General features: G+C 39.3%; 1 protein-coding gene across 10 annotated transcripts in view; it reads right to left on the reverse strand.

The window, feature by feature from the left end:
• The window catches only part of LOC129729642 (uncharacterized protein DDB_G0283357), a 121,654-nt gene extending 108,992 nt beyond the window's left edge, over positions 1-12,662 (reverse strand). Inside the window, exons 1-2 of one of the 10 annotated variants that reach the window (XM_055688375.1) lie at positions 12,265-12,662; positions 10,166-10,591 (exon numbers count right to left, since the gene is read on the reverse strand). In XM_055688375.1, the coding sequence (XP_055544350.1) occupies positions 10,166-10,329 (164 nt within the window). In that variant the 5' untranslated portion in view covers positions 10,330-10,591; positions 12,265-12,662. Of the gene's footprint in view, positions 1-10,165; positions 10,745-11,671 lie in introns of all 10 variants that reach the window. The other 9 variants (XM_055688367.1, XM_055688374.1, XM_055688373.1 and 6 more) reach the window with 9 other exon arrangements.
• Between the last annotated feature and the right edge of the window lie 362 nt (positions 12,663-13,024).

Raw genomic sequence — 13,024 nt, forward strand, 5'->3', positions numbered from 1 at the left:
GTGTAAAACATGTACTTCAACTCGACAGCTAAATTCAAAATTCATCCAAAAATAGATTTTCAACAATTATTGCAGCAAGAGCGGGGGCCTAGTGTGGTTGGTAACGTCTCCGCCAACCACGCTCGACGCCTGGGATCGAATCCCACCGCCGACATAGGTGTCGATGGTTGTGAGGTGGCGTGATCCACTTACAACCAACCCAACTGGTCTAGATTCAATCCTAGCCGACACCGGGAGATTTTCTGAGGCGAAAAATCTCTGGGATCACGCCTTCCTTCGCATGAGGAAGTAAAGCCGTTGGCGCCGGTCCGTTAATAAACGGGTCGTGAGTTAGGGTCCTGGGTGTGGAGTCGCCTCCCTGGGCGTCGGTGATGCCACAACAGTGGCGGAACTAGACCGACGGAAAATAAGCGAGGATAAAAAAAAATTATTGCAGTTAATCAAGAAAATACTTTAGATATAGTTTCTACACAGCCTTTCATTAAAAAGCTTTTAAACCACAAAAAAAAGCATAGTTATAATTTGTGAAGCACAAACCAACGAATTGGGCGCATTTCGGTAAAGGGAAACTTCGCGAAATGGTACCTGAACCTAACATCGTCATTTAATACTGCCATCACTGCCGGCAGTTTCACTCTTAGGAGGCTTTCAGCAGTTGTGGTGTGTTGGACAATTTGCGTCACTCGTTCGCTATTACTACTGCTCCTGCTACTGCGGTCACTGTGCTGCGGAAAAGATGTCTGGAATTTCACAAAAGGGAATCGTAAGACCGGTTTTCTGCTGGTGGGTGATGTGCTTATTTTTCCGTGTATTTTTTTCCTGCTATTTCAATTCATACTTTTCGATTGGTGCTCCGTTGCGCTTCCATCATGGTAGGAAGCTTGGTTATTTTTGCCACTAGCCGACGGCTAGAGGATCGAACGTTTTGTTTACATCTACTGCGACGCTAGTTTCCCTTTTGATTACGGACTGAAACCATCAACCGTCATCGTGGTACCGAACCAAACATGAAGTAGTTCGTTGTAAGCGTGAGAAACACACTTTGAGGGTGTGCTGTGATTCGTCTCACTGTTGACTGCTTTGCCTTGGGACTTTAGCGACCTTTGATGTCTTGTGTAAGCGCGGCGCAGCTTCTGAGATTATGGTTGTGCAAGCTGTTTTTGTTTATTCGAGAACAGCCTGAGTTTTTCTGAATGACCATTGTGGGATGGTGAAAATAGTGGTTTCGTTCTTAGTTAACTCCAAATGCTTCCTGGGAAATGCATAAAGCGCTTTTGTTTCAGGGAGTTGAATTATAATTTCAGTTTGAATCAAACGTGCTACGATCGTATAAATAGGCACAGTATAATTTTCAAATACGCTAAAGTGTAGCGGTAATTTCCATTAACAATGTCCATTAACAATGTTCATTAACAATGTCCAAGATATATGAACTTGAGGAGCTCGCAACCTCAAAGTTACAAAGTCCGCTTTGACAAGCGAATGGTGATGAGCTCGAATCTTAGTAGAATCAGACCGATCGGTGTCAGAGATGCTTTGCAGGGTAACTAAACGAGACTTGGCCGGCGCCATATTTGATCTTTACAAACCAGAAGCTACTTAATTGCTGTATATTGAAGATGGCAAATTAATCCCAAACAGCCAACTTCACTAGCTGAGGTCCATCACGGAGGAGGAATTACGAAATATGCGGTCGTTCAAGCACAAGTTCAAGCTTTCGTTCCAAATCATATGAACCGGTTTACATGTTAACTGTCTCTTTAGAAACGATTACAATAAGATAGTGTACTCGTTTCAGTTACTATTGGATATAGGTAAAATATATAGTTGAAATAATCTTAAACTAGTTTCGTATTACCGTATTCACCGTATATTACCGTATTTCTCGAAGAAAGCTTCACGAATTTTAGTAAATTAAAACCAGCGTCCAACAAACGCATGATTCTTGCAAACCGTGCTATTCTTACAAAATTTATTACACTTCAATGAAAGACTGCAGGGAAAAACGACATTTGGCATAGCAAGGGCCAAATCCATGTTTGCTCTTGCCATGCCAAAAAAGAGTAACGAATGTATTTTTTTCAAAAAAAAAAACAATCGTGGATTGATACAGTCATACGCGCAATTCGAATTAACTGCCAAGTACGTACCGTGGCACCTGTTTATTACGTCGAACATGCGGAAACAACCACGAAACACTATACCTTTTGGGTTCACTTTCCCAGACGGATCGCCTTCACCTTCACTTTCGGTGGTGTATCGTTCCGTTCGAGGTAGTAGCGATAAATAATTACAGTATCCACACGCCAATTCGAAGGCACACAGAGCATAACTCGCACTGCAATTCATTTGGCTGCACATGCACATATGTCTGTGCGTTGTTCAACTCGCCCCAAACTAATATAATTTAATCACGCTAAAAGAGAGGCACTGTGCGAACGGAAAGAAAATCTCTCGTCCGGTGGTAATACCATTCGGATATTGATTCAATGCGAAGGAATTTAGTTTACTTCTTTCACAGTTTCATTTGGTGTCAGCATAGTCCGCAAACCCCACACCCAGTCGGTATCAATTTACTTTTGCTTTTATAGTGATGGCCAATGGCCACTGTTTTTGTTTTGGTGCAAATGAAAGAATATAAATGCAATGATGTGCAACAAAATTGTTCACTTTTGCTTGCATCATTTATCACGCGTAACATTGTAGAAGCAAGTTTTTTCAAAGGTTACAATACGAAAACAATTAAATTAACATCTAAAAAACAAAGGAAAAATTTCATTTCAACTTTTTTTTGAGCACTAAAAAAACCTGAAACATGAAAAAATAGTTCAATATGAATATACCAAAATCCATTTGAAGTTGCGTTGTTTGCAGTATTGATTTAATTCAGTAACACAAAACCCCTCACTGATTGAATTAATATGATTCGCATTGTATCATCCTCTTTCACTGTCGATGAAAATTTCATTCAGAGTGCACACAATACACAAAAGCAGCAGAAAGATGTCCCATTTTGGATGAACGGTTTTATGTAATATTCACACTCTGTATCCAATTGGCATCTATGAAATGTGTGTGTGTGTGTGTGTGTGTATTTTATACACGTTTGACATGGGAATGTAATTGCTTTACCATTGTTCACCAGTTTGTATCCATGACTGGTGCTGCCACAGTGGCACACATTAATTATCGCAATCGAATGGTTGATGCTATTTGCCCTTGCCAAATATGATTTAATTTTCTATACGTGATATTCGTTGTGTTGTGTGCACTTTCCGTTATTGCTGCACCGTCTGCTGCCATAAAATCAGCATATAGATGTCATTTGAGGTGTCATAAAATATTTGAGTTAACTTTGATCTTATACCTACAGTGGAATTCATCGCTGCAACAGAAACATGGCGAAAACGGAAATGCTATTTATATTTTTTTTGTAAACTCTCGCTTGAAAGACTTCTTATGTGCGAAAAAAAAAATCTATAGACAGCCAGAGCTTTTCCAAGTAAATGCTTGTTTAATAAATACAGGAAAAATAATAATGAAATAATTAAATTTCTAGTGATAAAATCCATTCTGATTTCCAAATTCGAATGTCCGGTTTCTGAATGAATTTTAATTATATTGCTATCATTTTATTTCAAAACTAGAAAAGATCCGAAATAAAGACTGTTCCGAAAATTATAAATACATCTTCTTTCTTGAATAAAACAAAAAATACAGGATTTTTCGGGTCATTTTATTCTGAAATATAGATAATAAGTGTTTTCTTTCCAGTTTCAATTCAAGTTGGGATTATTTTTCGTAGGATACGCGAGTTCTCTAACTTTTCTCTTAACACTACTCATAAGCTTTTGCACAGTGTGTTCTCCGACCATTTTTACCACTTTAAGCCAATCTCTTTTAAATTTTTCAACTTTGTCCGCTGGTTTGACATATTTCCTCAGCTTTGCCTTGGTCAAAGCCCAAAAAGTTTCAATAGGGCGAATTTCAGGGCAGTTTGGAGGATTCATCTCCTTTGGGACACATGTGACATTATTTGTTTTATACCACCCTAGTGCATCCTTAGAGTAATGGCAGGAAGCAAGATCGGGCCAAAAGATTGGAGGATTGTTATGCTGCTTAACCATTGGTAACAACCTTTTCTGCAAACACTCTTTCACGTAAATTTTACCATTCATTGTGTCATTCGTAATGAATAGACGAGATATTTTCCCACATTCACAAATGGCATGCCAAACCATTACCTTCTTGCCGAATTTTTCGGTGTAAATGGCTTTCACTGGTTCAGGGACATCCTTTCCCTTTGGTGATGTATAAAATTGCGGTCCTGGCAGAGTCTTATAGTCCAGTTTTATGTAGGTTTCGTCATCCATGATAACACACCCCATTTTTTTGGTCAGAAGTTTGTCAAAAAGCTTCCGAGCTCTCGGTTTCACAGATTCAGCTTGTTTTGGATTTCGTTTTGGCTGCTTCTGCTTCCGACGGGTCTGCAGACCCATTCTTCCCTTGGCACGCATGACGTTACTCGCCGAGGTTCCAAGCTTTCTCGCCACATCTCGTACTGATACTGAAGGATGCCGCTTGTAGTATTCCTTAACCTTTTTGTCCATTGTGGGATCAACAGGCCCGGATTTTCTACCACGTGGGGCATCATTAAATGTGCACTCTTCGCAATACTTCCGTAATGCGGTTTGAACTGCTCCGACACTTATACCTTCTTCTCTGGCTAATTTTCTTATAGAAAGACCACTCACGGTGCCCCATTTGTGCACAATTCGCTTTCTTTGCTCGGGAGAAAGGCCACGCATTTTCAAAATTTCGCACTAAATGTTAGAAAAAATGACAGCATCTGTTTCTTTTGGATGTAAACAACAGGACGCAACCAACGTTTGGTTGAATACTGCACGTTATTTGAAATGACGGTTGATCATAAGTGTATTTATAATTATCGGAACGGTCTATAGTTCGGCCAACAGCTATTTACTGCTGAATCACTGAAGACCACGGTAAGTGTTTCATGTATTTTCTCAAAATTTTCGTTGATTCGCGCAACTAAACTCAAGATATAATTCAAAGTTGATGTGTGCTTCCTGTTTCTGAATACTTTTATATCAATTTTATTTATTTCGAATTCTTCGGGATATTTTTATGTCATTTCAGACTATCAAAAATTATTTACTGGTTCGACTAAACTGTTGAAGTAAAGTAATTTGATAAAGTTTTGACTTGAAAAAATCAAATTCTCTGTTCTCCGGTAGCCTTTTTATAGTCATTTCTAGCTGAATAAAAAAAAAAAACATTATAGTTATTTTTCAAATTTAAAAAAAAATCCAGTGGATTTTTTGACGTCGAATAAAAATAATTTTTCGTCTTTCTTGGATCTGTAACGATGACCGTTTCTGGCAATTTTAATTTTTTTTTCATTCCTCAGCCTCATTATTTCCCATTTTCTGATATTCAAACGCATATTTTGATAATTTCAACAACAATATTTACTACAATCACAATTTTATTGCTAGCTTGAAACAATTATTCTTCGGTCTCAATAAGAAATCTGTTTTTAAGAGTGGCTTGTTAGAAATTTGTAATTTTAATTTTTTTCTTCATAATGTAATTTTAATTGTTAGCATTTGTTTGCTTTCGCAATTAGGACTTATTCGTAGGGATTTCAACCTGCTTGCCAAAAAGTCAATAAGAAACTTGTTTTGTGGTTTCTGACCCCGCGTTCAGGATTTCGGAATTTTTGTGTACAATTTGAATTTTAAAGCTTTTGCTGCAAGAGCTATACGCTATTTCTGACCTCCAATTTGAATCTGATTCCGACCTTCGAAACATTTTTATCGAAGATCTATGACAAAGTTTGAGCATATTTTTGATCGTTTTTCTAATCTACATTTTCACGACAATTCTGAGCTGAATTATGAACATTCGAGTGCTTTTCTGTCGTTAAAACCTTTTTTCGGTTTCTAGTTGAATTTTTTTGTGGCTTTTAAAAGGATTTCATAGGTTTATAGTTTTGTATTTTCAAATTTCATGGCCTCAAGATTTTTTAGGGATTTTTAAGCACAGTTTGTGATTGGCTTGGTAATTTTAGGAGGACTGATTTAATACCTTTTGACGTGGTCCCCGTGGCTCTGTTACTAGCGATGTCGATCGGGTAGCTCTCCCACACGGTTGTGATATTGGGTTCGATTCCCGACCAGGATCAGGAGGATCTTTTCAAGCTGGAAAATTTTTCGACTCAGCACTGGGGCACGGTGTATCGTTGTACAATACTTATCCTACACTTGCAAAATGTGTCAAAAACAATATCGATAACGAGTTCTCTCAACTTACCTTAGTTGATTGAGTCCGCTATTAGCCCCACAGGCTAGCGTGCGATATTGTTGTTTGTTGACGTGGGACCACGTTTTTCTTCACTATACTGGGATACATTCTATGAAAACAGAAATAAGCATGTAACGTTTTGGGTTGGCGGTATGGAAGATTACAAATGCGAATAGCACAGCTGTACCAAATTCGATAGTTAATATGTCGTTGGATAGCTAAAGCATACAAGATTTTTATTAAATGATAGTTATCACTACCATTTTCTTATTACATCATAAAAATTGCGAAAAAGTTTCAAGGTCGAATTTTCCTATATACATTCCGTACGATTGGCACATTTCTCTAAAGAAGGTATCGAAAAGGTAGATGAAACGATTCCATGCGTTGGTTCAATTAATATATATAAACTGGTACTTTGCTTCCAGCAGCTATGTAAGAATGCCTGTTATTTCAATGCACCCATTTTGTATTTGAAAGGCAAAGCGGAAGGTTCTTTGTGAAGCAGCAGAAGGGGTAGTGGCAAATATAAGTCGCTTTTAAAAGCGCACGCCATCGAATTGAATCTTCATAGGCCGGCAAAACGGATGGGTATTTCTGGAGCAGCAGAAACCGGGTGGTGGCAAATATTAGTCGCTTATAAAACGCCATCGCCATCGAATTGAATTTCTCATTTGTTCATTGGCCGGCAAAATGGAAGGTTCTTTCCGGAGCAGCAGAAAGCGGATGGTGGCAAATATTGATCGCTCATAAAAGCGTTTGGGATCATAGCTCCACGTCAAGCCTACGTTTGTGCACTAAGGCACATACCCTTCAACTTTTTTCATCCTAACGTTTTAGGTTTCCAAATTTATTTACAAAAATGTCTTTTAGGTTTTGAAGGAGTATTCAAGCAATTTAGAATATCAATTTCAAGCCTCAAAAATATTATTTCATAAATTTCGGATTTAATTTAAAATTGTTTTCGTTATTTTTGATCTTTCGCCAATTCTTTGAACCATTTCTGACATTTCTGGTCTTAAGAAAAATTTTAAGCGATTTAAAACTTAAGATCGTTTCATTTTCGCTAATTTTCTTTCGGTGTAGTTCCTCCACTGTTGTATTAATAACCGACGCCCGCGAAGGCCACTCCACCCAGGATCTTAATGTACGACCCGTTGGTTAACGGACCGGAAACATCGGTTTTACTTCCTCAGGCGGTAGAATTCCAAAAACATTTCGTCCAGAAAATCTCCCGGTGTCCCGGTGAGATAGCTATTGTTTACCCTGTATTTTTATCGCTGCCAGTTTTTCGAAAATTGAAGAAAACAAGCCGTTATCCGAAAAGCAATGTAGCGAATTGATATCGCGCAAGCACCTGGAACGTCAACGTTTTTATCTGGACATCAGAAAAAATCAGGAATCGTGCAGTCAACGGTAAGTCTTATGATCCAACGTTACTACGAAACTCTGAACATCGAACGGAAGGAGAAGTGCAGTCACAATGGATGTTCTATCAGTGATCAGGACCACAAGCGTGTCGTGAATGCTTCGGTCAGAGATGTGTCCAAAAAGTTGAATCTTTCCAGGTCTTTCGTTCAGAGAGCCAAGGACCGAGAGCGACTGCATACGTACGTGCAGAAGGCTCAAAATCGTGACGAACGGCAAAATACTGTGGGAAAGTCATGGGCCCGAAAACCGTACACCCAGATGCTGACGAAGCCTCATTGTCCCGTCATGGATGATAAGACCTACGTCAAGGCGGACTTCCGGCAACTTGCAGGACTACTGTTCTTCACTGCCCGCAACACGGTTGATGTTCCGGAGGAAGTAAGAAAGCAAAATCTTCAAAAGTTTGCCAAAAAAATACCTGATTTGGCAAGCGATCTGTTCATGTTGCATAAGGAGTGCGCCGTTCGTGACTACCGGAGCTGTAACAAGGATATCTAAATCATCCGAAGGAAGTCAAATCCGAGGAGGGCATAAAGAAAAGTGGGTTTCTGTACAAGAAAAAGCTGTAGCCAGATGTTGTACAAAACCTAAGTGGAGTTAAGCGTAAAATGCGAGCGTACGGTTATGGCATCGAAGTTGAATGAAATAAATGTGCTTAAAGCCTACTAATGAGTTATATTTCATTGTCTGAAGGTTTCAAATTGATCGCTCAACTAGGTAATTTTTAGCAGCTTTTTTTGTCGTGATGCAACTTGATGTGTGACACCCTTTAAACTCTTTGTTGAACAAAAAAGTAAAAGTTATTCTACCATGGTGATTCCATCGCATTTAAGTTTTTAATGTCAATTTCCAAAGAAAAAGACGCCATTTTTGTTACGCGCTTCTTTTTTTTTCAATACTGTAAGCAAAACATGTATCGGCTAGGCAATTTAAGTGTCACATTAACAGGGAATCGTTTTTTCAAGCCATATCGGCGCTCCTCACACCTGCTCGTTTGTCGTTTGATAATAAACGGCAACACACAGGCAGGACACACGTTAGAAGAGTTACAAGGGGTTAGCATAGCACGGGGCTGGTAGCATGGCGACCAGTTTTATAAATAAACCAAAACAATGAAAGCGAATAACGGAAGCAAACGCCAACACTGTTTACGTTCGCTAGTCCACGCTTTCGTCAAGTCATTTTTGTTTTTCTTTTTCTTTACTCGTTGCTGCTCTCTTTCATTCGAAAAGATGGTACGTACGAGGCACAACTCTTTAACCGGTTAACAAAAGCAAAAATTGTGAAACATATGCCAGCGAGCGAGAAATGTCAGCCGATTTGAATACAAAAACTAAACAAATATTTACCCAGCGGAGCCAACCATTGTGCAACAGTGAGAAATATGGAAATTTGAGAAAGTTTTATCCACGCTTTTTACATATTTTGATTAGCTTGACCACCGCCGTTGCCATTGCGGGCGCCGCCGTTACCAATGCTGCTATGTTGCACCACAGTAACTCTCTCACATCGCAGCTAAGTGGCACTTTTCCGGTGTACCGACCGACAACACAAGTTTGCATGTTATCAGTAACAACGATAGCATTGCTCTGTATCGTGACCCGGAACCGGTAGTCAATTTGTCAAGGGCTCGTTCCAAATGAAATGGTACTTTCTTATGTATATATGGAGTCACATTATGTACATGAAGATGAATTCTGAATTTAGACAATGTGTTTGCAACTTCATCTACGATAAACATAATCCTATACGAACGCTAGGGCAACAGATATGGTGCAACTTCAAGTGTCCATTTGAATACGATGTCGATTAGCTTATCGCAGCTCTTCATGGTTTTCATGTTTGTAAACTGTTGCTTTTGACTTTGCAACTGATTATCAGTACGTGACTCCAAGGTAGGTCCAATTAACATACAGGAAATTTTCTGGCTTCCTGGTTGGAATCGATCTATCTTCGTTTTCCGGATTCGGATTTCCAATTGAGCGAAGTTCTGATTGGCCGTTCAAGATATTCTCAGAATTTAGTGCATTTGAAAACGAATGTGCTACTCTCACAATTTTTGATAACAAAATGATTTCACTGCAACCTGGTAGGGGTGACACTCGAGTGGAAATTTTCCGCCCCGGGTGTCACCCGGTCACGCTACGCCGCTGCTTGTACATATTATTTTATCAGTTGCTGATTAACTTTCCTAATTCTTTCTTAACGAAAAATGTTTTATGCTCATCTGCTTCTTTAGAAAGGTTAACTATGTAATTATTCACCTACCCCAACTTTCTGGATAATTTAGTATCAAATAAGATGTGATAGAAAAACTCCAATAATAGCCTGTATCGCCGAATAATTTCGAACGATTCTGAGTTTAGCCAATGTTTTTCATAGACTAGTTACTAAAAAATATACTCACAGTATTCCCGAGCAGGTCGTACAGACGAACGAGCCGATGGTCATGTTTATGTAGGTCGGACCACGCTGGCTGCAGTCGAAGCACTCCTTGTTACCCCCGACCGTGACCAGCTCGCGGAGCATCTTCAGGATTTTATCATCCTGTTTCTTTCGCACCACCGCCATGGCCGTCGACGACTTATGTAACTTGTGAATCTTGCGTCCGTTTGTGCGCCTCTTTCGCGCTGCTATGTACTAAACAATGACGATTCTTCGCTTATCCAACCGAATCCTAACCACTTTACGCGTTTTTCAACGCCGCTCTGCCTAGGTTTTTAGGCTAAGAAAAATAATAATCGTATAGCGCTGCAACGTTTGTTGTTATCGTTAGCTTTTCACGTAATTTTCATACAAACGCCTGCCGACCGATGACTGATGCTGCTTGCTACTGCTGTACAAAACCGGAAACGTTGCAGTAATCCACGTCCAATTATTTAATCAAACTGTTTTAAGACCCGTGAAATTGGTTTGAGAAGTGTGAAACAGTTCGGCGATACGAGCAAGGGAGACCACTCGAGGCAGTTAAGATATTTTCGTGCACCTGTAGAGAAATTTCATCACAAACAGAGCAGCATTAGCTGATCGTGGATACAGGTTTGCGATGAGTAGGAACACAAGCACCTAGGATGCGTCGCTTTATGCAGTGAATTTTCATCTGGCTAGCCTAAAACAAGTGACCGCACGTTTGATGTATAACTACTTAGAGATAGATATGATTTGCCTTTTACTGTAAATATCGCCATTTACAATCAATCTTTAACTTTAACATGAATCTAATTTTAGTAAATCAACTCTCAGCAAAAATAAGAGATTCTATGCAAACGAAAGCAAAAAAAAAATTAATGAGACTTTTCATTAAATTTTACTGTTAAGCAATAAAATAATAATGACAGCTAACGTGTCATAAAATTGTTCTTTATTTTATATATCCGACGACATATTGATGATTGCAATCCATTGTATGGTTTAACAGTTATTATGATGTGCAATCTAATGTAAAAACCGTGGTGATTTTATTTTCGCTTTCAGCGAATTTACATTACAGAAAACTTAGACAATTTTTAGAATGATCAAAATAATTAATAATTTTATGTTTATTAGAGTTATAAAATTGTTCTAATAAATAGACAAACTGCATGCAGGGTGTTCTTCGGCTACTCATCCGACGAAGTCACAAACAGCTGATCGCAATGCGCACTCAATCTGTTTGACTACCCTGTTCCATTTCGTCGAATTCTTGAACGTTCGTACAGCAACCCGAACAAGAATCGCACACATTCAAACCAAGCAAATCAAACCGTACACGTAGTAGGTAGAAGTGGTTGCACAAGGGACGGCTATTTAGAACAAAAACCCGAGTGTACGATGAATCTAGTCAAAATGATAATTTAATTTGACACTTTGCTTTTCTTGCCTGTTTCCCATTTCACAAACCAACCAACAAGCCTTCAGCAAACATATATATTACTAGTCTCTGCTATTTCATTTTGAGTTATCTTCCTCGAGCACAGGCAGTAGTAATTAAACTTCGGTTTCACACATCTCCGGTGCCAGCTTTTCTTGCGATGCAGGTCGAGGTTTCTTTTTGTGTGTAGGTTTACATCATTATTTATTTATTTAACCGCTGGATGATTTCAATCAGCCCCATGCCATATCCCCACTGTATGAGCAATTCGTAATTAACCTGCACGAATTTCCTCCCAAACAATCGCAACTAATCGAAACCGAAAACAAAAACACAAATTTAAGGCGATTTCATGAGATTTTCGGGTTTTCGATACACATCTTCGCAAAATTGCACACCACTAACAGCAAACCATCAGAAAAATTTTCATCCACTTCACCAACACTTTTTCGCACTCGACGAAGTTATTCTCACCGATGTTGCGTCAAAAGTATTGTTGATGATGTAAAAGAGACAGGAAGCACAGAAAACGTTAGACGACAACGACGACGACGACGTAAAACCCAGCGACACACGGCACTTCTTCTAGCGTTTGCTGCTTACAATCAAGTTTAACTAAATTTGCCTGCATGATTCACGCTGCTGCCTTTCATTACCTTCACTGCGGCGGACACTTGGCAATAATGGATGGCGCATCCACCCGACGACGGTTACACTACCAGCGGTAATACGACGGTACACCCGGCAAATGACCTCGAAGAAGGAACGAATGGACTAATCCATAGAACCGTTGCGCGAACAGACTATGGCTCGGCTTTCACTGCGTATAATTCAAGGTCCGTGAGGGCTAACGCGATTCACTAGAAAATAATCTTCCCAACTAGAAAGCCTCTGTCGCCTGCAGAATGAACAACACAACACCGGAGCAACCGCAACCGACGGACACTGCACACAAAGTGAGAGCTTCGTTTCGATTCGATTGGAATCCAACAGTCGGTCGGTCAATCTCGCAAACCCAAGTATCGAGCAGGTTTTAAACGTGCACACAATGGAACACCACTTCGTTATATGAGTAAAACATGAGCGAGAAACGACGAAAATTTTATGAATCGGAATTTGAGCTTTCATTCAATCGCATGGCTGCCACCAGAGTTGCCAATAAAATTTTCGATTTAACTGGAAAAAGGCTGAAGAAAAAACTGGGGAAAACTGGATCCCGAATAAATTTTAAAAAAGAAAAAAAAATTATTGTGAGGGAGCTTTTCTGTTATGGGGATTGAATCCAGTGTCAGTTTTGGGTACAGCATCTAAAGAGATAACTCTTCGCAAAAAATTACTAATTTTAATCAGAACTGTTTTGTTTTGAGCTTACATTTTGTTAAAATTATGGACTCAAAAACTTCCTCTAACAGCGGC

This window comes from Wyeomyia smithii, chromosome 3 (assembly GCF_029784165.1).
Source record: "Wyeomyia smithii strain HCP4-BCI-WySm-NY-G18 chromosome 3, ASM2978416v1, whole genome shotgun sequence".
Taxonomy (NCBI): domain Eukaryota; kingdom Metazoa; phylum Arthropoda; class Insecta; order Diptera; family Culicidae; genus Wyeomyia; species Wyeomyia smithii.